The 26753-nt window shown below is 40.2% G+C and overlaps 4 protein-coding genes across 6 annotated transcripts; 3 read left to right on the top strand and 1 right to left on the bottom strand.

Moving 5' to 3' along the window:
- Positions 1 to 44: 44 nt before the first annotated feature.
- Positions 45 to 787, top strand: LOC108112947 (lysozyme). The gene is made up of 2 exons (XM_017223346.1): positions 45 to 349; positions 405 to 787. The coding sequence occupies exons 1-2, from the start codon at positions 106 to 108 to the stop codon at positions 635 to 637; spliced, it is 477 nt and encodes a 158-aa protein (XP_017078835.1). The 5' UTR covers positions 45 to 105; the 3' UTR covers positions 638 to 787.
- On the top strand, positions 659 to 2243 carry LOC108112946 (lysozyme 2). Its single transcript, XM_017223345.2, has 3 exons — positions 659 to 932; positions 1408 to 1584; positions 1642 to 2243. The coding sequence occupies exons 1-3, from the start codon at positions 866 to 868 to the stop codon at positions 1899 to 1901; spliced, it is 504 nt and encodes a 167-aa protein (XP_017078834.1). The 5' UTR covers positions 659 to 865; the 3' UTR covers positions 1902 to 2243.
- On the bottom strand, positions 1886 to 25423 carry LOC108112944 (mucin-5AC). Of its 3 annotated transcripts, none has more exons than XM_017223341.1 (6): positions 25333 to 25423; positions 23785 to 24333; positions 4310 to 5340; positions 3830 to 4251; positions 3608 to 3699; positions 1886 to 3229 (listed from the first exon to the last, which is right to left on the bottom strand). In XM_017223341.1, the coding sequence occupies exons 2-6, from the start codon at positions 23932 to 23934 to the stop codon at positions 3104 to 3106; spliced, it is 1821 nt and encodes a 606-aa protein (XP_017078830.1). In that variant the 5' UTR covers positions 23935 to 24333; positions 25333 to 25423; the 3' UTR covers positions 1886 to 3103. The 3 variants fall into 3 exon arrangements, with proteins under 3 accessions (XP_017078830.1, XP_017078831.1, XP_017078832.1); XM_017223342.1 differs by having other exon boundaries at positions 24587 to 25406; XM_017223343.1 differs by having other exon boundaries at positions 24638 to 25406.
- Positions 8060 to 12055, top strand: LOC108112945 (phospholipase A1 VesT1.02). The gene is made up of 6 exons (XM_017223344.2): positions 8060 to 8352; positions 10438 to 10537; positions 10619 to 10773; positions 10836 to 11306; positions 11361 to 11517; positions 11575 to 12055. The coding sequence occupies exons 1-6, from the start codon at positions 8301 to 8303 to the stop codon at positions 11831 to 11833; spliced, it is 1194 nt and encodes a 397-aa protein (XP_017078833.1). The 5' UTR covers positions 8060 to 8300; the 3' UTR covers positions 11834 to 12055.
- Positions 25424 to 26753: the final 1330 nt, after the last annotated feature.

Genomic DNA, 26753 nt, shown 5'->3' with positions numbered 1-26753 from the left:
TCAAACCCGATGCAGTGTTTAATAAAAATCAGTAGTCACTGCTGAAATCGTTTCAGTGGCTGAACAATCGCGAAACGCATCGAATCGGAAGTTGATCTAGCAGCTATGCATAATACGCATATATTATTTTTGTTACTTGGACTAACAGTTTGTGGCATTTCGGTTCAGGCTGAGATTTCGAAACCCATTACGGAACAATGTCTGATCTGTATGTGTGAGGCTTTGAGTGCCTGTAATGCCACAGCAGTGTGTGTGAATGGGGCATGTGGCATCTTCAGGATCACCTGGGATCAATGGGTGGATTCAGGAAGGCTGACAATAGCAGGCGATTCGCCACTAACAGATAGTTGTGAGTATTTATCTTTTAAGTTTTAAGATTTAATAATAATAAAATGTATACTCAGCATTTACTAACTGTGCCACTGATCCTTACTGTGCCGCTGATACCCTGCAAAGTTATATGGTGAAATATGGACAGGATTGCAACAATGATGAGAAGGAGGATTGCTATGATTATGCAGCCATCCATTACATGGGTCCTTTTAACTGCAAGGCGGAAAGGCCCTTTACCTACGAGAATACCTTTCAACGATGTTTGGGAAAAGCTATTCGAGATGAAAAGCAACAGAAATCCTAAGCTAAGCTACGGGGGAATGCATTTTACTTAGTATTTTTGTATGTAACTAACTTATGAGGAAGAGCCGGTGTAATTTATGTGCGAAAATTGCATAGCTAATATAGGCGTAAATATTTTTGATTAATAAATAAGTGGCTTACGGCCAACGGAGATCAGTTGTGTGGTCAACACGGCGGCAGCAGGTCGGGTTCTCGATTGTTGATTCTCGATTGGATTCAAAGCTCAGATATGCTTCGATTACTCGTCGGCTTGGCTTGTTTGTGGCTACTAGTGGACAGTGGTTTCAGCTATGATGGTAAGTGGTTAGCATCTTTATAGGTTGAGACTCTAAATAGAATTTGTAATGTAAAACCAGTGTACTATTTGTTATTTAGTACGTAGTAGAGAGTGCTCTATAATTATGGTAATCTATTAGTGTTCGCTGTTAACTAAAGCCAGTTTATCGGAATAGCTTTATACTATACATCCGCCCACTTAAACCTGTATCTTACACTAAGTTTTTAAACTAGGCTGGAAATCTAAAATATTTCTTTCAATATTCATGAATTTATTTACAGAAAATATGGTTTTAATTACGAACTTTGAACTTTATATGGGACTTTATACGTTTTTGATTAATAGTGATAAGCAAAGAAAAGTAAACAAGCAAAGTAAATAATGGAAAATTTGGTTCAGATTTTCAGCTACAACTTTATTTTACATTTTGGAACCCCTCTAAATCAGAATCTATCTATCACTTTTAATACCAAATTTTCTTTCTGTGCATTTAGTGACAAACAAACCCGTCACGGAAGATTGCCTGGACTGTCTGTGCGAAACAATGAGTGGCTGCAATGCATCCGCAATTTGTGTCAATGGGGCCTGTGGCATATTCCGGATTACTTGGGGTTACTGGGTGGAGGCGGGCAAAATTACACTGCCCACAGATACGGCACTGTCAGATGATGGTTGGTATATATATATATTTCAATTTTTTTATATATATAGACAATATCCTCTATCAGCCTTTACAAACTGCGTGAATCAGCCCCACTGTGCAGCCAATACGGTGCAGAATTACATGTTTAAGCACGGTCAGGATTGCAATGGGGATAACCACATTGATTGCTTGGACTTTGGAGCACTCCACAAGCTGGGAAATCTTCAGTGCCAGGGCGAGTTGCCCAATATCTTCGCCAAGGTCTTCTATGGATGCCTGAAATCAAAGGAACGTTTGGCCGAAAAGAAAATTTTGGAAACACAAGAAACGACGTCTTCAACATAATTGATTCTTTATTGGGGTTTTTCTTCGTTTTTTCCCCTATTTGCGGGAAAATATCTTTTTCTGTTTTTAAAACAATCCTGGTAACACATATACACATACATACATCGAAACATTGCTTATGTTTGCCGTTTGAACAGTTTCCAATATAGGTATGGATTCTATAGATTTAGTTACAGATACAGATATATATATATGTATATATATATAATATATATAGAGGGGTATATGAAAACTACTTTAATATGCTCTCTCGCTTGTTTTTGTTTTTGTAATTTGTTAGTCAACATGTTAACATACTGTTAGTACATATATTGTTATTAATATATCCGGATTCTGGGCTTACGTTTTGCTAAAGCTTGGCTCTAACATTGGCTTGCCATAGAGTGGTCATGGTTCTATATCTCAAGTTGAGGTTCTCTCTCTTTCTAATTAAGGGTATCCTGTTTAGTAGTCTAGTTATTGGAAACTTGAAAGTAAAAACTTCTATTACGGATATATCCATCAGAATCTGTTCAAATTGAAATTGTTTCAACAACCTTTTAATTGATAATGATAGAGATGAGCTGAGCTTGAGACTGTGGCAATGTTGTCGAACGAAAGGCAGCAATATTCATCATATTCTTATCATATCTCTAGTCGGTGAAGAGTTATGAAAGTGGTTAGTAAAGAAAACTAAGTGGAAGTTTCTGCTTAAAACTAAGTATTAAATAAAGGCAAAGAATTTGTGTATAAATCAGTGCTTGCCAAAGGTTTGTCGTTAATACAAAGGTTTGGCATAGTTAACAGCATGAAAAGCAAGGAAAGTTAGGAAAGCTTAATGACTTAAGATACTTTATCTAACAAATGAAATGTATAAAACATAATCTCTTTATAAGTTGTGTATACTCAAAGAGTTATTTAGTTTTCCTGTCTTGTTTTTTTTTCTTAATATTTGGCTTTAATATCTTTGATTAGAAACTTATAGAAACGATTAATGGCTAACTCACAAAATATTATCCTAAAAATACAATCAAGCTCGTTTCATATGGGTATGTTAATTTGTGTGTTGAGATGGCGATCTGATACGATCCGATACAATCTGATCTAGTTTGATATAGTACGGTTACGGGTACTTTGGTGATGGTCTTACGTCTAGAATTGCAACTGGAAATATGCGTTTTTGCTGGCTAATTGGGTTTCCTCACATCACTTTTTACTTTTCTTCACTTCTTGCTGTTACCATCGTTGGCTAGTAGAAGCTCCTTGGCCTCCTTCTTGCCACGTTTCTTCTCCTCCTTGGCATGCAGCTTGGCCAGACGTTCCTCCTCCTTGGCCAGTCGCTTCTCCTCCTGCAAAATCCAAAAATGTATAACTTTGTTTGCATGCAGTGGAAATCATAAACAAGAAAATCGGAATTGCTTGCGCTTTATGAGCCGCCCGTGTTCATAAGTTTGGAAATTTATGCTTTCCGAGTGAACAAAAGGGCTCAGCATTTCCCAACCGCCCACCGCCCATTTCCCTTTCGTTCGCGATTAATGAAAAACTTTTCCAAAACAGTTGGCAAAAAGAAAAAAAGAGGAACGAGGCCAATTACAAACAATGCAAATATGCACAGCCCTCTTTCTGGGCATTTGGCGGGGAGGGCAGGGAGGCAAACAATGCATCTCCCAGAGAAAGAGGGGTGACGGGGGTTCACCGAATTCCCTGCAATTTCACCTTTCACCCACCTTTCTGGCTTCCTTCTCAGCCTTTAGCTTGAGCTTTTCCTCCTTTTTCTTGCGCTCAACAGACTCGTTTTTCTTATTGTCAGCCTTCTCTCCTGGAAGAAAAGAAAATGTCAAATTTAAACTTTGGTTATTATTTATATTTAGTAATAAAATATAAAATATTTCCTTAATTATAAATTTAATTTACTAAAAAACCTTATAAACTAAAAAACAAAAACTCACTCTGATTGCTGGCGGCGGAGAAAAGCGGAAAACTGCGACTGGAAGAGCTTGACGTGGGCTTGGGATTACTAGCCGAACCGGATCCTGTTGTTCCGGCATTGTTGCCAGCGCATCCTGCAGAGGCCCTCGAGCCACTTGCTCCTTGTGGAGTTGACTTGGAGGCAGTACCAGTTGTTTTCCCTTGCGGAGCAGAAGCTGGCTGCTTCTTGTCCTTGGGCATCACGTAAGCGTTTTTGGGCAGCGAGTTTTTCGAGGTTAGCGGGCAGATCTTTGCCCCGCCCGCTTTCAAAGGGGGCGGGGCCAGTGCGGAGCAGCTCAGCTGGATGTTCATCGGGCTGGGGCGACGTGGCGGAGGTGAGGATGTAGATTCTCGCAACAATGGAGCCAGCTCATGGGCACTGGACTTCGTATATGTGGAGTAGCTGCAAGAAGGGGCATATTAAGGGATACTCATAGGCCATGTACCAAGTTTTAACTCACCGAAATCTGGGATTGCTGACGTGCACGGGCGAGGGATGCGGCACTTTGGCCGGACTGCGGAACTCCTTGATAGGCGGCAGGCGATTCTGGATGTCCATCAGTCGGTTCTTTACATGTCTTCGTCCTGGATACGTATGCGTGGGCGTCATCATTCCGCTGGATCCATTTCCACTCACTCCTCCACCAACACTGCCGTTGGAGGATGAAGCAGAAACGGGAGTGGAGGTGCTGTTGGTGAGCGTGTGCAGCGGTTTCCTTGGCACTGCACCAGAGCAACCAATTGGGCAACCACCATGATGCGAGTGCGAGGTTCCATTTTCCCGAGGTGAAAGGGAACTGCCTGATGAGCCCGACGGAGTGGGTGAGGCCAAACCATGTGTATGATGATGAGTCGTAGGCGATGGCGGTGCCAGGTGATTGCTGGAGCTGGAAGCCACGGCCGGCGAGGCTGGTGAGCAGGGACCATTGCTCGATATGGAAGACGTCTTTGAGTAGTGCGAATAGCCAGAGGCCGACGAAGCCGCTGATCCTGTTGAGCTCATCGAGTACAGGCTGTCCGATTGGGAGACTCGAGCATGGGCTGAACCTCGTGGCGTATAATGGTGCGGATGGTGTCGCCCCACCGCCGACTTGTGCAACGTGGGCTGGTGGAACGAGTGGTGCCCGCTGTGCGCATCGTTCATCGAGTAGGAGCTGGCCGAGGGCACAACACCGCCGGCGGCCACTCCGGCGGATGCCCAACTTTTGGCACCCATCGAGTAACTGCTGGCCGACTCCTGAATCCTCCATGTACCCGAGGACGAAGTCAAGCGGTTCACTCGTGCTCGGCAAATTACGCAGCGAAGAGGCAGTAGCCGTTGGGCCACAGCACTCTGGATCGTCTTTACAAAGCAACGACGGCAGACGACACGGTGGCCACATGGAGAGGTCTGCATGGTGGCCCGGGCATTGATGCAGATCACACATTCATCCTCTTGCGATGTGGGTGGATCCGGTTCACTTTCCTCCTCTAGTTTGCTAAGCAGTTTATCCTGGAAATGGAAATGAAAATGGTAGATTAAAACTTTAAGCCTATAAGTAGGCTATGGAAAGTGTATGGAGTTGTCTTTGTATATTTCAGCCATAAAGTATTTGAGATATTTGGTAAATATTATGAAATTTTGTTATAGTATTTAAGACGATAATCTGATTATCGCTCTTTCTTTTTTATCTAAGCTTAAGAAGAAAAAATAAATATATATTTCTAGAAAGAAAGGGTAGTGAAAAATGCTTACTAATTACAGACAAAAACAGTTCTTAGCCGCTGATTTAACTGGTAAGTGATGATAACGAATGCTTAAAGCTTAATTGTGCTGCAGAGCCATTAAAGAACATTCACTTGTTTAGCTTTAATTGTCTAAAAGATTATGGTGATTAACTCGTACAAGTCCTGAAGGTAGGTTTTTATAGTGAAACGCTTTAACAGAATTTTGCCTTTCAAAAACTGGTTAAAATCTTTGTCATAAAAAGAATATTGCTTAAAAATTATATATTAATACGCAAAATAAAAATGATTAGCATGGAATAATACCCTTTCTAAGTATATTCATAAAGATAATATTCTTTTCCAAGAAACAGTTTTAAAGAAATTAAACAGAAGGCAGCTAATGACCTTGCTAATTGGGACGTCGATAGAGTTTACAGCTGTTTAGCTTCAAATTAAGTCAATATCTATCTAATGACGATACTTAAAACTATAAATATAAAACTATAAATACCTAAACATGGCCTAAAGGTCTAAACTTGTATCGAATCAAGGAAAGATAATATAAGTTAATGATGAGCTAAACTATGTTTTGCTTTGTTTTTTGCCATGTTTGCCTATCAAAACCTTTAGATCTGCATAGTCGACTTCTGAGGTCAGTTTGGGTGTTCGACCTCAGAGTGACAGAGTGAGATGTGATACCTGTTATTGATTTCGAATCTTTCCATTTATAAGAACAACCCATTGTTGACCATCCCCGCGTATAATTAATTTTGTGATTCAGCAAATTTTAGCACTTTAATAAGCACTGATTGAATAAACTGGTTTACGATCTTATTAAGCTATTAATAGTTCATGTGGCTATTTTTGTATAATAATCCCTTTGTTGCTAAACCAATTGTATTTATTATTTGGGAGCCACAAACTTGGCAAGGCTTGAGGAAGTTGTAAATTTGTTTTTGTAGTCCATATTTTTCCATTTTCCTTTTTCGCCCAACTTCAAGTCTGAGTATGACTAATGAGTTTGGTCTTGATATAGAACCTAGAATACTCGTATATATGGATTTCCTTGACTGTGTGGTTTTGAAGTGAAGCCCTTGCACTTGATGGTCCCTCAATGCCACATCGAAAGCCGTGCAAATTGTTCGCCAACGAAGGCTTCTGCGGCTTAATTGCATATACGTTAGGTATACGTTTAATTGGTATTTGGTGGCTTATGCAAGCAATGGCAAATCAATCAAGTGTTCGATTGCCAACCACAAATGTCCAAAGAATCTTTTTGCAATTTGTATCTCTTGCCATCTGTATCAACGGCTGAGGGATCTCTGCTTGACTGGTCATTGATTTAATGTCCATGGTGGTCTGGCTAAATGTTGGAGGGGATTTTATCCATTCGAATTCAGGGCTACATTCATTTTAAAAGTATTCCAAATCAAAAAAATTGTTTGAAAAAAGGTAAATAATATTTCATACTTCATTTTAAACTTATAAAAATATCCTATAGATGCAATGTTTTCTGGGAGTTCCCTATTTTGGTTCCATTTATTGTTTAATTTTAAATTGATTATAGTTATTATTTATTCCCTTTAAGCCGCCTCTGTTTATGACGTACTTATCGACAGCTGAGACAACAGCGAAAAATGCCTCGAAATCTCACGCCCGCAGTCAAAATTATTTAAAAAATGAATGAATCGAAGTTTGAATGCTCTGACTACACGAAGTTAATCAAGCTCTTCTTTTTTTGGTAATAAACCTTGCGAATACTTTGCATGATTAATGAGGATATTAGCGCCGTACTAATTAATCTGAACAGACTAACAGATCCACAAGAAATACAACTTAAAGGAGTGCCTCTGACCTTACCTAATATTACTTTTAAAATATAAAGTTTTTCATTTGAAATTTTAATTCCTTCCCAGAAAGACTTGATCTTAGAAAATATATTCTAAAACATAACAAGGTACTTAACTTTAAACTGGATTTCAACTTTTAACGGCTTATTCTTAATTGCTTAAACTAACGATTTGTCTTAATTCAAGATGTATCTGCCCCTTAATGGTTGTCGGATGTTGGATGTTGGTTCCGATCGAGAGGCGATAAGTGAATTGAAACGGAAAGTGGCATCTGGTCAAGGTGAACAGCCTGTCAGATGGATCCGGCTGAACTTGCCATTTTTCCCTGCGAAGATCACCTGGGTGGGCTTGCTCATTCCGAATGCCCGACATGTAGTGGGTGGCTGGTAGAGTGTTGGACACACGACAATCAGGAAATTGAAAACTATTTTACGATCTCGACCGGCTTCTGCATGTCTGATTAGCTGATTTAAATACGGAACGCATTATAGAGTCTGTAACGCACTAAAGTTTGTTGTCTGAGTCTTTCGTTTTAGGGCCTCGCAAATTCTGTTAATCAGATTGGCAGCGATGCCGGCAGCGACGTCAACTTCGGCAGAGAGTCTAGCTCGACGTCGAATCGGGAGTTCCGATCGTTCAGTCAGTATTCGCCGCTCGTCGAGAACAGAGCGTTTTCTTTATCGATCGTAATCGTGATTTGTTTTAGTTAAACCAAAAAAAATAAAACAACAAAATATAAAAACAAATGCGGAAACCGATTTGAATGTTGATTTTTAGCATCTAAAAGTGAATTGAAATTGCACGCCTAAAAAAAAAAAAAGCGAAAGTTCATTGAACGCAAATTGCTAACTGAAAACTTAAGCCAATATTTAAACTAATTTATTATATTTTTGCCATGGTGTTGCCGGCTGCCTCGACATTATGCAATGTATTTACATTTCTGCTGGGTAAGTTGAGACATCGCGATTGGAAACTGAGACTACAAAACCGAAAGTGGCATCTATTAGCATTGATTCATATTCAATGTCAGCTGGAAAATCGTGTCCCAAGTGGGCGGTTGGGGCGTAACTATGCACATAAGTTCAAGGCGGCATGGGTAGTAAGCCAAACGAGCTGACGTCTTTGTTGATACGCGCACTCAAAAGATTCAATTGTTGACCATCGGCAATGTTTGATTTGGGGTAGGTCAGCTCAGATGACCACTCAGCCGTAAAGGAAGGTTGCTAGAAGGGGGGGTGGTGTACCATATTTACTATCCAAACAAATCATCAATGTATCACATATCATTTGTTAAGTCCCTTACTTTAACATCCACTCTTCACACCGTTTATATGGATCATCATGAGCCCCGGCACTTTATGACATTCTTAATGGCGTAAACCACACCATTTCCAATGTCAGTCGGGGAATCACTTGGCTAGAAGCATAAAGCCGGTAACCGTAGTAAAGTTCTAAATGCAGCCCATAATGGCTTTAGGCTGCTAATTAACTGGCAGCCAAGCGAACATTTAAACAAAAGCTGGCTGCGTGATAATTAAAAGCCATATGAAATACAAATTAAATGCACGGCATGACGTCGCGAAGCAACGTGGAAACAAAGCCAAGACAAGCTTAATAAAGAATACAAAATAAATAAAATATTTAATGGCAATACCAGCCAGCAAAAACCATGGAGCATTCCTCATAAATAAGTGCGACAAACTCTTCCGCTAAACAGCAAAAAAAAAAAAAAAGATTCACATTTACATAAAATAAAATTGTTTAAGCCACATCCATAAAATTTGGTTTAAGCCATTAAGGGAACTACGGAAAACGAAGTTGAGATGCTCTAAGTTTTGGTAAACTGTCTAATTTGATGTTTTTAGTGAGCTATTAAAATATTATTATTATGTTTATTATTTATTAATTTTGTAAAAATTTGTACATACTTCCTCTCTAATAAAGATTTATTTAGTTCTTTTTATGAGAAGGGAAAAATGTAGAATGTTGATTCATTTTTAGTTCCTCCTTTCTAAAATGGTATTTAAACTTTTAAAAATTTCTGTTCTAAACTCAAAAAATATACATATCAAATAGATCTCGTGTTCCGATTGCTAAATGAATCAAACTTATAATCTCAAAAAGAAGAACATTTAACAGTTGTTATAGATTTTCGTAGATGACAAAACGGAAGGTGTTAAGTGGACAGAATTGCAAATGAGTCCGGCACTGGCTAAGGTCAACGTCATTGTTACTTGGCATCTAATCAAGAGCATTATCCGCTTGCATGAATATGTGTAGCAAAACAGAGAGAGCGAAAAAACAAGCCGCCAATGACATCCCAATGTGTTTGACCCACTGACAGCGTGGTGCTCGGCCTCTTAAAACCAACAAAGTAAGCTACAAAAAACCACCCACCCACCTGCCAATCGATCTGATTAAACTCTTGGCCGTGTGAACATCGAAAACCTGATGGAAATGAAAACTTGTTTTCTTTGTTTTTGTTTTTTTTTTTGCCACTGCTACGTAACACGCGGCGTATGCGTCACGTGCTGTCTTTGTAGCCACTACTGGAACTTGTAAATTTTGTTGGCCACAGCCACATACCATTCCACTTGATTTCATTTAACTCCCCTCAAGTTCACGGCCACGCTGGTCTTCGTTAGGCCAGTTTCGTTTTCTTTGCCACTCGCCTTGTTGTTGTTTGGGTTTTGGCCGTTGTTTATACTGTTTGGGTATTGTTATTGTTATGTTATGGTTATGGCTACCTGGCATTTCGACGCGTTGCCAGTCAGTTAATGAACCTAATGAATCAATTAGTCTTGCAGTCCAGCCCTAAACTAATTGGCTCGTGTTTGGCACTTGACAAATTCGATTTCCTTCCGAAGTTTTTGGTAAATGGTTTATGAAGATATTTCATTTATAACATTTTGCTTTGCCTTTTTTAATAAAAAATTTCCTTAAGAAATATTACATAAATGGGGCTATATAATAGCCCATATTTTGCTTGACCTTCTCATAAATTTGATGAATATATCCTTTTATATCCCCAGCTGGCTCACCCATTTTCTACAGTGCTGCTCCTCGTGGATCCTGCTCCACTTGCTGTGCGATTAAGGAACGCGAGGACATAAAGTTCATGCTGTACACTGGGTAAGCAAACAGCCAACCCATCTCTCCGAAACCCAGCTCATGCATATTGAGGGGCCATCAAAATTGGGTCCTCCTTTGCAGCCGGAACCGCAATGCCGCCCAAGTGCTACACCTGAGCGACGATGCCCGGCTGGCGCAGAGCAATTTCAATTTCAATTACCCGCTGGCCATCTATCTGCACGGTTTTTCGGAATCGGCCACTGGCGAACGGCAGAGTAGCCAGGAGCTAAAGGATGGTAAGTCCTGCCACATCCCCCCAAAAATATATGTATACCCTGACCAAATTCCCGTCGGGCAGCATTTCTAAGGAGGGGCAACTACAATGTCATCCTCATCGACTGGAGCCCGATGACAGCGGTGCCCTGGTACTCGAATGCCGTGGAGAATCTGCCAGTGACGGCCCGGTATTTGGCCAGGTTTTTGCGTTTCCTGGTGGACAAGGGTTATCCAGCGAAGTATATCCACTTGATTGGCTTTAGTCTGGGTGCGGAGGTTGCCGGTTTTGCTGGCAAGCAGTTGCAGGAATGGGGCATTAAGCTCCCTAGGATAACGGCTCTCGATCCTGCTCTGCCGCTTTTTGAGGGGAAGAGCTCAAACCGTCGCTTAAGTCCCAGTGATGCTAGGTTCGTGGATGTCATCCACACGGATGGAGGTCTTTTAGGCAATCCTGCCGCCATGGGTCATGCGGATTTCTATCCCAATGGGGGAAGACCTCTGCAGCCGGGTTGTGCCAAGCAAAATATTGCCAATAACTGGTTGGGGATAATTGGTAAGCACTGTTAGAGTTATCTTTAACGCTTAATTAACCAATTTCCCCTTGAAGTTGGCTGCAGTCACCAGCGTGCTTGGGAGTACTTCGTGGAGAGTGTGGGACAGCCCCGAGGATTCCCCGTCCAGCGTTGCGAGACCTCGGAAATAGTCGGTACTTGCCGGCAACCAGGAAATAGCCCCGCCTTCATGGGCATGGGGGCGGATCCCAGGTGAGTTGGAAATCGCTCAATCTCTGGAAATCCATCTGATAAACCAGCTGCTTACAGGATTCGTGGCAAATTCTATCTGGATACGAACGATGCCAAGCCATTTGGACGAAGCAGCCGGCCGAGGGCAATTGCCTCGCTGGCTCCTCGGCTGCCCATTGCCTACAAATTGCCACCTAATGCCACCAGACAGCCATCTGTCAGTCGTTGGGTTTTGGGCCAAAAGGAGCAGGAGGACCAATACGAAGATGGCGACGAGGATGAGAACGAGGACAACAATGCGCTGAGCAACAACATTGACAGGTTCTCACTGACGTGATGGAATTTACACCGGTTTGGCGAAGGATGCGGGGTAAGGGATGTATACACTTTCCCATTCCCCAAGAGTGTCCTTTGCAGCATTGGTTGAGATTTATGTGGGTTGCGATTCAGCCCCATGTTGCATTCGAAGGCAACTGTTCTTGTGATCTTTCTCTTAAGTATTTCTAGCACGTAATCAGGGCATTTGTAAGCCGTTTAAATAAATATCCTTAAGTATAAATAGTTGAAATGGGGGTTTTCTTTGATAAAAAGGAAATTGGAAAGTATGTTTAAAATGCGTTGTCATCATGACTAGGAAAATGGTTATAAAAGGCAATGAAACATGATTTCTTAGATCTAAAACTTTAAAAGGTATCCCACTCTTTGTCTTAAGCTTGCTTAGAAAAGACATTCAAAGTATTAGAAGCGAAAAAAATCATTAAGAAAACTTTTAATTGGCCTCTTTGAAACAAAGCTGCTTCAGTAAGAAGTTTGAGAATTTTTCTTTTACATCCCTTAAGCTACATCCTAGCATGTTAAACAAAAACCTTCATATCCTTCCCTCTTTAAACATCATTGAAAATTCAGGTAGCAACGCGACAATCAGCAGAACCTTCGTCATACCCAAAAAAAATGACAAAAAAAGGCAGCGCCAGAGGAGGCTCAATTTGCACACTTTTAGCCGTGACTCATCATGACAATCGCTCTAAAAGGCAAGTAATTTAATTTAGTTGGCCCAAACCCTCAAAAAAAGAGCGAGAACATCCCCTGTCGAGCCGTGGGACATGCAAAAGTGGACACGCCTATGACGCAAGGGGAAGCCTTAGAAAAATGCCACCCACCAAAAAATATATATATACAAAACGAAATATTAAGTATACGCAACGAGAACAGAGCGATACAAAATTGGGCTCGAAGTTGAGCTATTGCCAGTGCAATTAAAAAGTAATTAATGAATAATACCAAGGCGGCCAAGAAGGCGCCTTACTCGCCCCATGGACTGCAAAATTGTTTATTAACTTGGCCTGCAGCCGACGCCTGTAATTATGCAAGGACTTGAATGGAAAAAAAAGAGGGAAAATAATGAAACAGAACTGAAAAAGAGCAACAAAGAAGCCATACAGGACATGGGCCATAATGTGCAATGAACGTCGGAGCTCATTTCACGAACCATCGCCTAACGAGCACCGGAAGTGGTGGCAAGTTGAGGAGGAAGTTCGGGAAGTGGAAGTTCGGTGTGGCCAGCCGGATGGGTAAAATGAGGCTCCCCATACGAATATGCCGGCGTTGCATTATTAATGAGCCAGACTTTCGAGCCAACTGAATGCAGATGCAATTTAGCCCCCATCAGTCATCGCCGATACCGAGAAGAACCACTCAATGATTTGTGAGTTTTAGTTTTTTTTTTTTGAGGGGGAAGGCCTCCTGGCACAGGTCCCCAGTCGATTGGCTTTTTAGGTCAACTGCAGATGGTCGAATGCCTGTCGAATTTATATTTAATGGCCGCCAGGCCTTGATGAGCGGACACATCTAAATGGTTTTCTGGTCGAATCGATAAAGAGTTGCACAATCCCTATGGGGGGATGTGGAAAAGTGGCAAAAACAAAGACCCACCTTGAAAGCCCTTGTTGGAGTGATGTTTAAGGTTTGAGTAATTGGCTGTAAAACTTAATCTTTTTTTATTACTCTATTAAAAGCCATCAAATTGGAATTCCTAGTTAAGATTGCTTGGACTTGGGTAGTAAATATTTTAGAAATTAAGTGGTCTAAAAAGTGTGGGAAATATCATCATCCCAGAAAATAACTTTTTCTTGAGCCAAATAAAATCCAAGGAAAATTTCTCTCTTTTAGGGAACTTGTAAGAATTTCCGCTCAGGGAAATCTGGTGAAACGGCGTAGAAGGAAACTTATATAAATACCATTCAATTTGCCTATTGAGCAATCAAATAAATTCCCTGTGATTGTGCATTCACCTATTTCCCGTCGTAATTTCCAGCGTATTTCTGTTGGACTGTCAATTATGGACATTTTCGCGGCGGGTGGCCAGGTAATGTAGGCCAATAATAAAAACACTCCTTAGCTTCTAGCCTTAACGCCTCCTTCTCCATCATTGTCCTGAAATTTTTGCCCCTCTATGGCTGTTAGGCATGCCATGGAACAACCAGGCGACAACTGTGCGAGACACGTGCGAACGACTCACTACTCGCTGCTGACTCACACAAAAATGCGGTGGCTAATGAGGTTTAGAAAGGAAAAGAAGGTATGGAATGGTGGGTTAAGGATATAGGGGGATTATACTGGTTGGTTCGAGGATAAATTCCTGGAGCTGTCAATGAACGTTTGCTGATTGATTGAGGTTGGAATTGATTATTAATACCGTGACTGGTCTCTATTCTTGTTTGCTCTAACTTAAATACATGTGTGCCCACAAGTCGTTGGGAGTGGGCGAAGGTGGCTTTGTTCTTTTGGTTAACCAGAACCAGGTAGAGGGTCACAATAAGGGTCTGCACTTTAATCTAACATTGATCTAAAATAGCTATAAACACGCCATTTATTTGGGAGACAAAAGCAGATAAATGGGAAGTCCGGAGAGGAAAGGACAGGTTCTTAGGTTCTTGAATACATTATTGGATATTTGATATGAAATGAAGAGGGAAGAGAAGATATAGGATGTAATTACTTAGAGTAATCTGCAATAGTATAAGATCGCACTTTTTGTCAGCTTTTGGCTTTTCTCAAAAGTCAAAAACCAACTGCCTTTTCAATTCTTGTTCATCACTCTGCTTGCTTGTCCGTAAGCGAGACGGATGTATATACAAAACGATCTCTTAAAGCTAATGTACGTGATAGAAAGAGATAACAGTATACCAGGATAATATTTACAGTTAAGTTGTTTCTTATTTTATCCTACAGTGGGTCTTCCACATATACGTTACGCTAAAATTTGTACAGTGGGCCTTAATAGATATTGTCATACTGCATATCTATGGGCAAAGAACAGATTTATCCTTGAAAACCATTAAATCCCATACAAATTTAAGGTTGGATAATCCTTTGACATACATTTTTCTATAGAAATTTAAATTTATTAAATTTTGTATTGATAAAGCTGACCAATTTTAGTTTTTTTAACAATTTTCCTTTTTTTCAGGCGAAATTTACATAAAACAATATGAATATTTTCCCTTTTTCACTATTCCTAGCATTACTTTTCCTCAACCTTTTTATAACACGTGAATCAAATCCGTTTCCACACTTGTTTTAACCACCTCAGGCACTTTGACACCTGAAAGTAGGTGACCCCATATAATATAATCCCCCCTAGTAACATTCATATACGTACATACAAAATGCAATCAGTCAGTCAAGCAGTCAATCTGTCAGTTTTCGGCACCTGCTGCACTTTAAAGGAAAGGAAAATTAATTAAATCGATATAGGACTTTGTACTTTCCTCTCTCCTCGCCCCTTCCACCACCCACTACAACTCAACGATTCTGTGGGAAAGTGCTGGCATATGACTTTCCTGGCAATGTTGCTGTTGTTCTTTATTATCGCGCTGGCTGCACTTTCCTTTTCATGCACCGATAATTGCGAAGTGGAGGCAACAATTCCATTAAGGGCTGCACAACGACCTACCCCACAGCTCCTCCCACCTCTATTTTCCCAAGTCAAAAACCCCCTGTCGTTTTCCCACCCCAAGCCCGCAGCTCTTGACTTCTTTATTTGAAGCATGCTCGCCGGGAAAACATTGTCATGAAGAGAAATTGCATTTATATATCTGGCGTCGTTAACGTGTCAGTGAGTTTTTCTCTGAGTGTATATATACGTTCCTTGCTAAGTGAATTTATAGCATTTAATATGTTCGTCGTGTCACTTCTCAATGGTGGAGCATAAATCTAGTGATTTTATGAGGAAAACTTTATGATGCTCCCCGAAGAAAATAGCAGTGCCGTGCAGTAAGGAAATTAAATCTTTAAGATGTTCTAGTTTCTAGTGCTGGCTGCTAGCTGCTGTCTGCTAATTGCCGGCCACATTAAAAACCAATTATAAACCATAAAAGTCAAATCAAACAATATGTGTGCTCTGTTGAGGGGAGAAATGGCTTGTCGACAACTAATTGGGGACAGGCAATCTACGTCAGGGGCGCCTCTATATGGGTTTCCAGGGAGCACCAGATTGCTCATCCTCCCCGCCTGCCATCAATTGTCAGGCTCTGGGCTAATTGCAAAACTCTGGCCAACACAAACATGGCCCATGCCTGCATCTGTTGTGCCCTGGCCACAATAGCAACAAAAACCACAGGAGCACAGGACTCGGCACTTGGGTGAAGGATACTGGAAAAAAATTGGTAATCAGAAGGAAAAAATAGGTAAGGAAAAGACTCATCAAGAGCAAAATCTTCTGGTGAAAATAAGTTGGTAACATTTAATCCGGAAAAACTTAAAACTTAAACTTTTTTCAAAGACTGAAATTACTTAAAAAAGTGATTTATTTGACTCACTTTTTTCTTTCTCTGCATCATAGTTGTTTCCCAGCCATACAAAATTATGAGAAAAGTGTCAAATTTGCCAACTAGACACATGTGGGCCAGGATATGAGTGGGTGGTTGGATGTCTGACTGGGTATGTGGATAGCTGCTGAGAGTGTAATTAGGGCTTTTAACACAAAAGTGCAAAGTGAAACCGAAGCGATGCCATTTTCGGATGGGAAACTCATTGAAATCAAAATGACAGGTGTGGGTGGGGGGAAAACGTGGTGTAGCCATGCAGTTGGGCAGGTGAAAAGGCAGCTGATGTGAGGCAAAGGGGAATCCCTTTGAAAGTTTCACTTTGGTTATTTATATTTCCAGGTTGCTTTCAGGGCGGCAGCTCATGTGTGGAACAAGTTGTTTTCGTTTTTCCTCTTTTATTTTTGCTCCGTTTCTTGTTTTTTTGTGAATGTTCAGTGGCCATGGTGGAAGTACCCTTTAACCCTTTGCTGGGGTTATTGAGAAGAGTTTCCCAGATGAAGTGTTGGACTGTAAAGCGGTTTTTTTCCCACGAATATATGTATGTATTTATTTTAGTAACTGTTGAGAAGCAATTGGTTTTTGAAGAGGGTGGCCAGCCAAAAACTATAGTATAGCATTGGGCGCCGTTTAAAAATAAATCTCGCATTTCAATTTATTATTTTTTTTCAATTTATTTCGCTTTCGCTTTGGCACAAACAATAAATTTTAATTGAAATCTGTCCTTGGGCTAAAAACCAAAAACGCATCGCCCGAGGAGGGAGTTACACTCTGTGCGTGTGTGGGCGTGGTCGCCTTTGTAAACGTGTGCGTGTGGTCGCAATTGTGTTGGTGCATTGGGCCCAGTTCCAATTTCGCATCCGCCCTCTTTGTTCCTCTTTTTTTTGCCATACATATATATATTTTGTACTTTTTTCTGCCACATTTTTCGCTGTCCCTGCCATTTTTTATTATCTTGCCTGAATTTTTATTTATTCTTTCTGGCATAGAAGCCGCTCGGCAGGGGATAAAACTTTTTGCTGGCTTATCTCAACTGGCGCGTAATGAAATGTGACAATGGTTAAGGCAAAGAGTTGAAAAAATCTATGAAAGTGAGCTTGTGTGGTCTGCAAGGGAAATTCAATAAACTGATTCGGCCTTAACCCATTTAGTTTGCGGGAATTTAAGTCAATTTTACATGTTTTACATGTTAAGTTGGTACTTAGACAAATGTAAGTGAAATTCTTAAGGACTAAAAACTAACATTGTTGGGATTTTTGCTTTTATTAATTTTGGTAAAATATAAAAAAATAATTGATATAGTTTTTCTAATTCGGTGTTGAAAAAACTAGTAAAAATGTTAATGAGTAAATCTAACATCAACCTTTTTAAACTACAAACTTTATGAACAGTTTTCCTATTTTTCCCTCTGCATATAATTATGGTCCTAATGTGTAAGTTGAAAAACCTTCGAAAATAATTACATATACATATCGTATCGTGTTCTACATCGACTGGCCACTCTAAATGCTCCAATCAATGCAATTAAGGTAAACGTCTGCTGACTACATTGAAAAATCCCCCCTTATAAATATACCATATACCCTGATTCCAGCTCGCTCACTCTATATACATATATATATATATATATCTATACATACTATATAGTATAATGGTGCAGACATCGCGTGACCTGCGCTAATGCAATGCCGTGCCCCAAAAGACGTAGGATGGGTAGAAAACCAAAGAGGGAAAAGGACTTTTCACAACCCTTTCTTTTTTGTTGGTGCAGCACGTGATGGCCCAAGAAAATCTGGCAGGCAGCAAGAACAACAAACCCCAATGCGTAAACACTAAAGTTTAATGCACTCTAATTGCAAGGGAGGTGTTCGGGGGCTAAGGAGCGAAAAAGGAAAAGCGGAAGTTCGCAGACGACAAAGGGAACACACGCTGACATTTTCGCATATAAAGTTGAATTTTCCCGGGGAGTTGGAGTGAAAAAAAAGGCGACGACGTCGTTTGCCATTATCCTTCTGCAGAAAGTTGCGTGTCTGCCGCGACACAAAAGTTCAATTACTTCTTGGAAATGAAAAAAGTGAGGGATAGGGGAGGTTAGATGTTGAATAAACAGCCAGCGGATATCCGGCTTCTGCATTGCGTGCCAAATCCAGGAACCTCCGTGCTCCTCTAATGACCATTTCCCGCTAAATGGCAATGGCTCAGTTTGCCATCATCAAAATTGACTAATGCCCGATCTTAATGATTTATTTCAAGTGTCCAGCACAGCCAGTGGTGGTTAAAAGGGGCAATTGGCCAGGTTAGTAACAGCTTCTGATTGCCTTTTGGTATTAGTGGTGCAAGGTAAACTGATCCCTAAACGACACCCAAGGCGCTGTGTTCGAGCACATGGAAAGCGACCACTCAAAATGGAATTACTTTCAAATGGTTTTTGTGTCTGATTTATGGTCAAGCGATTTACGAGGGGAGCGGAGGTGACAAAATGCAATGGCAAATATTTGTGCTGCTGACCACAAAGGAAAAGCAACAGAAAAGTGGATACAATTGCAAGGTTTACTTTTGGATACTCTTTCATTTTGTAAGGATTTCGGAAATGTGAAATAAACTAATACTAAAAGGCAGTACAAAATCTTTCTCTATGTTGTAAAATCTTAATAAAAAGAGTATTAATGGTCTACATTTTATGTAAATAATGTATAAATAATATATATTTATATTTTTTCATGGGAACTTTAAAGTATTTGCAGGAAAATAACATTTTACATCCCTCATCCTAGTGTGTTATCTACCTTTTGGCTTGAGAAACTTAAACTAATATTGATTTTAGCACAAATAAAACTAAGAGTAAGAGAAATGACTTTTTTGTTTGTATTTATTTAATAATTGCCTTCATTTAATCTCTACAAAAAAGTCAAGAAATTTTATAATTTTACTTAATTTATACTTCTCACTATAAACTGCATTTATTTTATATAAAAATCTTTAAAATCGAAATTCAATTTTCCAATTTAACATCCTCACCCTTACAAAAACCCCCAGCCAATGCCAAGGCAACTTAGAAAGGACCTCAAAAACGGACTAACATAGACCAAAACCAAGCCCAGAACCAGTCTAGGCCAAAGCAACTGTTTTGGCATTTGGATGACTAAGCTGGATTTTCTTTTTAGCAATTTTTTGTGTGCACGTTGCAAGTGCCAAGTCAAATTGTGCGGTCATTTATTGCTAAAGACTCAAAAGGCAAGGGGGTGAGGGAGTGGAGGTTAGAGAAAGAGACAGATGGCGAGAGGTCAAGCGGCAGCTGGTAAAAGAGAGAAAGAGAGAGAGAGAAAAATGCAAAGGACATTCGAAATGCAGGAACTGCAGCAGCTAATAATCATGTATCAGCTTGCCTACATTTCAATTTAGATTCAAACAAAAAAAAGGAAAAAAAGAAAAGGGTCAGAAAATACCAGTCAAAGGGCAGAGCTTGACCTTTGCGGCAAACGGAGGCTTCATTAATTTGCACCTATTTCCAATGCCACGCCAGGTGACAACTTCCGCCCGCTGTCCTTTTTGCAAAGTAAATTATAAATTTTATTTCCATTGCCTGACCAAAAAACAAAAACAAAAAAAAATATATATAAACTAGAAATGTCCAGTTAGAGGTCTCGCTTTTGGGTTTTTCAGTTTTTGTGTTTTTTTCGTCTGATGTTTGATAGTCACGCGACTTATTTTCCGGGTGTGAGTTAAGTTTTGACAACATTTTCCTTTTAACCGCCAAAAAGGATTGTCTACTCTAGCCCATTCCTAAAGTTTCAAAGGCCCATTTGCAGCTGTATTCCCCTTGCGCTCAGCTAATCAACTTGTTATATATTATGCGTATTTGCATTAATAACATATCGCGAAAGGTTGGCTTCTCTGCGCCTCTGCTTTTCTTTTGGGCCCACGATTTTCCGGTTCTCTCAGCACGAATAAATGACAATTTTGTCGCTGCATACTTTTGGGGATTACGAAACGACACACACACACACACACCAAGTGTGCGTGTTTCGCCCTGGGTGTGGGTGAGTCTTCTATGGATGTGGGTTCCTACTTCTCTGCGGGATTACATGGGCTTAGCTTGGCTCAGCTGGAACTCGTGTGTGTGGTATGTGGCAGGTTCTTATGGGGCATGTTTATGGCCAGGATCTGTGGCTTATTCGGCATAACCCATCGAATTTCGAATACAGATTTGTTTATCGAATGTTCGTAATGTTTATCATATTTTTTTCCCGAGTCTCAGATGAGTTTTAAAAGTACAAATTTAGACGGGTTTTTATGAAAGAATTTCCTATTTTCCTTTAACGTCCTGGGAATTCTTTAATTGGATGTACAGCATGGCCAGGAAAACCAGAGGTAACTTCATTTTTGAGGTAGATCTTCCTTTCTTTGAAAGAGTTAGAAAAGTAAAACGACTTTATATACTAAATTTTATGAAAGTAAATAAATTGGAAATGGTTATGGCGAGTTAACAAGATTATAGCAAGAGAACTCAATTTTGTAAAAGTTTCCCTTAACTAATTTTTATAGATTCGATTAAGTAAGGAATGCGTAATATTTATACCCGTTACTCGTAGAGTAAAAGGGTATACTAGATTCGTTGAAAAGTATGTAACAGATAGAAGGAAGCTTTTGCGACCCTATAAAGTATATATATTCTTGATCAGGATCAATAGCGAAGTCGATTGAGCCATGTCCGTCTGTCCGTCCGTCCGTCCGTCCGTCCGTCCGTCCGTCCGTCCGTCCGTCCGTCCGTCCGTCCGTCCGTCCGTCCGTCCGTCCGTCCGTCCGTATGAACGCTGAGATCTCAGGAACTATAGCAGATACAAAGTTGAGATTAAGCATGAAGATTCTTGAGGTCCCGGGACAGCGCAAGTTTATTACAGCATCCTGCCACGCCCACTCTAACGCCCACAAATCGCAAAAAACTAAAATTACTGAAATCATAGGAACTATTGCAGTTAGAAAGTTGAAATTCAGAAAGTATAATCTTTAGATGACAGCGCATCTTATAGTAGTACTACTATCCGGCCTCACCCACCCATACGCCCACAAGGCTCAAAAGACGGTTTTCGGATTTTCTAGAAAAGCTGATATCTCGGTAACTATTCGTAATAGAAAGTTCGGATTAAGCATGTAGGTTTCTATGATGCTCCCAATGCGAATTGTTTTTTTCCGATCAAGCCACGCCCACTCTAACGCCCACAAAATCCAAAAAACCAAAAATGCAAAAATCTCAAAAACTATAAGAGCTACACAATTTTGCTTAGAAACACATATTTAGTAGATGCCTCTGCAACTTGCCACGAAGTTGCATTAGGCCACGCCCACTCTAACGCCTACAAACCGCGGAAAACTGTGGCGTCTATAATATTATTATGAATGCCTTTGTTTGACCTTGTATAACTTATTTCTGTTAATATCTATCGATTTACCAAAGGTTTTTCAAATCGGAACATTATTGCGCTATTTATGAAAAAATTAAGGTTATAAGGCCTCACATGGGAAGTGACGTCACTATAAGCATACTCAACATACTTCCTCTGACAATAGGTGGCGCCTTGTGAATTTCCACTAGCAAAATTAATATTTTAAAATTGTGTAAAACAGTAACGGGTATCTTATAGTCGCGGCACTCGACTATAGCGTTTCCTCTTGTTTTCTAATTTATTCGAATGGTTTAAACATTTTGATAGTTTTTTTTTTCAAAGGACTTTCTATATAATTAACCTGAGTCAGAATTTAGTTACTAATTCCCTATTCAACCGGCCAAAAGTGCCGCTGAAATTGCCAAGGGCCATTTAATTGTGAAAGCATTTTCGAAAGGCAGTCTGGTCAGGCTTTTGTGAATTTTAATGTTGCATAAAAGCATTTTTCGTGTGTTTGCCCATTTTTGCTAATGTATAAAGTGGTGTGTATGCGTGTGTGTAAGTGTGAGCTGCTTTTCAAGGTCGACGTACAGAAATTACAGTCACGCGTCAGATTTTATGCAAAACAGTTGAGCCCAGCTTAGTACTAGTAGTACTTTTTTTTCCCTGTTCCTGCACTTGGCAATTGTTGCTGCTGTTGTTGCTGCTGCTGCTGCTCTTATATAAGTGCCCAAGTGCGGACAAGAGAGTGTAGATGTGTATGAGTTTGGCAAGTGGGCGTGGCTGTCTATGGCTTTGAAAGTCATAAATTTCAAACAAGTCTCGTAAAATCCCAAGTGAACTTAGCACTTTGCAGTCGGCCGCGTTGCACATTTTCGGTCCTGTAGCAAATGCAAATTAGTTGAGCTTTTGCAAGTTAATGTTTTCATATCGCTGGTATACTTAATGATTCTAACTATTTTATCAAAGGTTTTATGGGGTGATTAATGTCTTTATGGCTGAATTATGGCCCAAACCAAATGGAAAGTAAGAAGTTTTTTGAAACAACTCAACTAACATCACTTAACATAACATATGTACTTATATATACTTACTCCACAAGGACTGTATCTGTATCAATAATGGTCTTATTGCTCTTTTAGTGGCCAAGATCAAAGTATGTATCTCATAAAAGTAGCCAAATGTTACGGCAAATGGCCAAAGAAATCTCGATTCTAAAACTTTTTTTTTCTTCACTCTGCCTTCCTGCTTCCTTGTACACTTTTTATTGACCCTTAAAATGCAAATAAGTTTAGACCGACATATACATATACTAATACTAAGATACGCACACACATATGTGAACTATCGTACAAGTTATGGCGTTTTTTATTGCCTACTTTTGCGGGACATGAGAAACCGAGCTTAGCCAAAACCTCACCTTGTTTTGATGTGTTTGATGGGTGGTGTGTGACTCTTATTTTTATAACTATTTGCCAGCTGTAAATGTGAGAGGCCGTTGCAAAAACAAACAGAAAACAAGCAGGAAGAGCAGCACTTTAAAAAGGCTCAAGAGCTGTGGGGTTTATTTGGATTTTTTGTTTGTTCCTTTTTTTGTTTAGGTGGCTTGGAACATCGCCCCACGCGGCTAATGATGCCCGACTTTCTTCTGCTTTTGATAAACGTCCGCTTCTGTTTTTCCGTTTCGCCTCTTTTATTGCGTTACGTTTTATGGGTGAAGAAGAAGACGAAGGCGAAGGAGAAGACCAAGAAAGAACCAAACCGGGACATAAACAAAAGTGGAAGAAAAACTTCAGAGGTTGAAGGCGGCAATACCCTGTACTGTTTTAGCAACAATGGTTAAAAGAACAGTTTCTACTTTTTATTTAGCATAAAAATATTTGATAAAAGATTTTAACTTTTTAACTATCTGTGGAAGTAAAATCTTCAGAAGTTGCCAGAAACATAAAACTTGCTCCCTTCCTACTAATAATGAATCCTTTTTTCGGGGGTTAGAACTTTCCCAAAAACTGAAAATACCCACCCTAACTAACGTATAGGAATGACTTTGTTTTCCGATGCCACCCATTTGTACTCACGATTTTATGGTGCAGCGCCGAAAGTTCGCGCTCGGTGACCCGTCGGCTGGCGGCCTCCCGGCGGCGCTGGCGAAACTGGCTGTATTTGTAGGCGAGCATCACGCCGGGTAGGGCCAGAGCCTCTAGCGGTGACTTGCGGCCGAAGGGCATCCTCAGGCTTCTTTCGCTTCTCGCTCGGTCCTACCAGATGGATATGGATGGCAAAGTCCCGTTTCTGTTTGCCGTTTTTCCCTTTTGCTTTCGGCTTAGTTACTTGGCGGCAAGTTGAGATATTTGCTTGCCTCTGGCTTTCATACACTTGGCACTCTTGGCACTCGGGGTAACTTCTCCTTTGACTTTGACTTTCAGCAGCGTCTCATTATGTAATCACAACATGGACACGAACAACACGACACTAACAGCATTTCGAACGGGGCACACTATTGGCACACTAAAGTCGGATTGGGTTCCTTGTTATCCTTGCTATCATTACACTTTTCTTTTTCCTTCGCATGCTGTATTAGGTTCGTTTCTAAATTGCCGCTGATGAGCTGCAATCAATTTTGCATTCTGCAAAAAGGGAGTTTGATTTTTGGAATCTTGGTGTAAATGGGTGAGGAGATGGGGTTATATTTTAGCTTTTCCGAAGGGGCATAATAAAGATTTAATGAAATAAAAAAAAGGATTCTTTGAGAAATAAATTATATAGAAAAGATTCGTGACTTTACTTTGTTTCGACACCTTCTCTCATTTGCAAACTTCTCTAAGAAATAAAAAAAACAAAAATAAATAAATCATTGCCTCTCGGGAAAGCTGCTCTCACTTGATTCTCAAAGGAAAACATTTGCCATTTTCCCTGGACAATATTTCACACCTGGCTGTCACTCGTCAATTTGTGAAATGAAATTCGCTAAACTTTGAGTGATATTCTTCCCTTGGGTGACACGCATTAATAAAGCAAAGTGCGTTGATTCCTTTAAGATTCAATGCAAGACATTAGTGTTATTCTCGACGAGAGAAACCGGAATTACACAGCCACCCACAGCACAATGATCATTAATTTCAATTACACGGTAGAAAGTTGCACACAAAAGCCGAATCACAGGGCTCCACGCACGCACTTGGGGGGAGGAAAATTGGCTGGATGATTACAAGTTGTCTTTCAGGCTTTATTTATGAAATTTATATCAATAGTCTGGCTGTTAGTAGTCGGGTTGAAATCGCACCGAAACTGAAAGCTGGCCCACGTGCACTTGGGGCCAACTCAGAACGGTGAATGTCGCAGAGCAGCTTCGCCAGTTTCCCACGAAACCATCATGGAAGCTGCGTGAGCCTGACGCAACTTCCAGGCAGAGCGATAGATGTCCCTTCCAGTGTGCCTTTGGACACACGTTTTGTTTACGCCAATTGTTTTTGCAAGAAATCTAATAGGTTTTTTTTTATGTCACAACAAAACACCAAAACGGTGAGTCAGTATGGCTTTCGTAGTGTTTCTAATTGATGGGGGAAATAGGTTAAGGAATGCCACGTTTCGGTGAAAAGACAGCGGTGCACCTTCACTTGACTCACACGAAATAATTTTGTCCTTTTCCACGTTACGTATACGCCGCGTATGCTGCCGTATTTAACAACCTGCCCCGTAGCGCCAGCGAGTGCGACTGCCTGCAAGGATTTTCCAGAGTATATTTTTTGGGATAGTTTTCCCACTGGCTGGATGGCGCAGGCGCACTCTAACACTTGCCGGCGATTTTTTGGTATAACAGATTGCGTATACGACCAGTGTTTCGCCTTCTTCAGCATGTTGCCAATTTGTTGTTTAGCCCGCCACTCTGTCTATTTTATTTCCTTACACTCTCTCTCTCATTCTTTCTCTGTGTCTGTCGTCGAAGGGCTAAACGTCATGACATTGCTGAGAGCCGACGTATAAACAAATCACAAAGTTTGGTGGCAGGGCACAACACCCTCTCGGAACCAGTGGATATTGTCCAGTTTGCCGTTTTGTTGCGGTTTTGTCAGCTCGCACAATTGTGTTTCGTTCAACTTTATGTGCCACTGTTAATTATGGTCGGCCATTTGCCCCTTGTTCGGCTAATTGCTGCGGTTTCTACCACAATATGTGCGATTTGTAGTTTAGACGCATATTTCTGCATTTAAATGAGACAACAATTGTCTAATAGCAGTTTGTTGGCGCGTTTTTACAGAACAATTTATGTTGATTGCTATTGAAATGTTATCTCTGGATGCTTCTTAATGTTCCAATTTGCATGGCAATTGCATTTTATTTAATTGTTTTTGGTTTTTCATTTATTTGAAGTTAAGAATTAAGTAAAATTGTTGAGCTTGGAAAACTGTGCTAAGCTAAGATGGCAATCTTTATCGCATTTTTTGCAATTTAATAATATTTTCTAAGTAAATAAAGTTATGTAAAGTATATATCTCTGTATATCTTTATAACACTGATCTAAGAAAGGTAAAAAGAGCTCATTTTGTTGAAGGATTTCCCTGAAATAATTGGCAGAAAAACCAATTAAGAAGTCGATTCAGCTGAGGATTAACATTTAGCTACAAAGAAACTTCTATTATCAATAAGTATTTAAGAGTTTTAAAATTTGTAAACTTTTTTTACATTCATTTAATATTTATCCTGATCTATAATCTAAGCCATAGTTTTCCTTAAGTAATGATCACAAAGCCCTGCTATACAATTACCTCTACAGTTAGTCCCTCACGACAGGTGCACTGCAGATCAATAGGTGTTAAGGGCGCAGGTCAAAAACAACAGAGTCGGCTAACAAGTAGCCAAGCGGAATTGCCAAATGTTGAAATGGCAAAGAAAAAAAAAGAGAAAATAACAAACAGCCTAGGCAAAAGGCAAACGAAATCAAAGTGAAGTAAAGACAAAGTAAATAACTGGAAGTAAAGCCAAACAAAATGTTGTTATACGAAGAGAGCCGGCTGGCTCTCTCTCTCTCTCTCTTTTTGGCTCTTCT

Source organism: Drosophila eugracilis, unplaced genomic scaffold (genome assembly GCF_018153835.1).
Source record: "Drosophila eugracilis isolate 14026-0451.02 unplaced genomic scaffold, ASM1815383v1 contig_90, whole genome shotgun sequence".
Taxonomy (NCBI): domain Eukaryota; kingdom Metazoa; phylum Arthropoda; class Insecta; order Diptera; family Drosophilidae; genus Drosophila; species Drosophila eugracilis.
The sequence above is the reverse complement of the archived record's forward strand: the minus strand, read 5'-3'. Positions and strand labels throughout refer to the sequence as shown.

What these genes read in the sequence shown, in the direction of transcription:
- LOC108112947 (XM_017223346.1), top strand. Translation starts at nt 106, where the DNA reads ATGCATAATACGCATATATTATTTTTGTTACTTGGACTAACAGTTTGT. An exon ending in TTCGCCACTAACAGATAGTT is followed by an intron (nt 350 to 404) that starts GTGAGTATTTAT and finishes ATGTATACTCAG; the next exon opens with CATTTACTAACTGTGCCACT.
- LOC108112946 (XM_017223345.2), top strand. Translation starts at nt 866, where the DNA reads ATGCTTCGATTACTCGTCGGCTTGGCTTGTTTGTGGCTACTAGTGGAC. An exon ending in CAGTGGTTTCAGCTATGATG is followed by an intron (nt 933 to 1,407) that starts GTAAGTGGTTAG and finishes CTGTGCATTTAG; the next exon opens with TGACAAACAAACCCGTCACG. An exon ending in TACGGCACTGTCAGATGATG is followed by an intron (nt 1,585 to 1,641) that starts GTTGGTATATAT and finishes ATCCTCTATCAG; the next exon opens with CCTTTACAAACTGCGTGAAT.
- LOC108112945 (XM_017223344.2), top strand. Translation starts at nt 8,301, where the DNA reads ATGGTGTTGCCGGCTGCCTCGACATTATGCAATGTATTTACATTTCTG. An exon ending in TAGCCAGGAGCTAAAGGATG is followed by an intron (nt 10,774 to 10,835) that starts GTAAGTCCTGCC and finishes CCCGTCGGGCAG; the next exon opens with CATTTCTAAGGAGGGGCAAC. An exon ending in TAACTGGTTGGGGATAATTG is followed by an intron (nt 11,307 to 11,360) that starts GTAAGCACTGTT and finishes TTCCCCTTGAAG; the next exon opens with TTGGCTGCAGTCACCAGCGT.
- LOC108112944 (XM_017223341.1), bottom strand. Translation starts at nt 23,934, where the DNA reads ATGCCCTTCGGCCGCAAGTCACCGCTAGAGGCTCTGGCCCTACCCGGC. An exon ending in CGGCGCTGCACCATAAAATC is followed by an intron (nt 5,341 to 23,784) that starts GTGAGTACAAAT and finishes TTCCATTTCCAG; the next exon opens with GATAAACTGCTTAGCAAACT. An exon ending in CTCCGCCGCCAGCAATCAGA is followed by an intron (nt 3,700 to 3,829) that starts GTGAGTTTTTGT and finishes CTTTTCTTCCAG; the next exon opens with GAGAGAAGGCTGACAATAAG.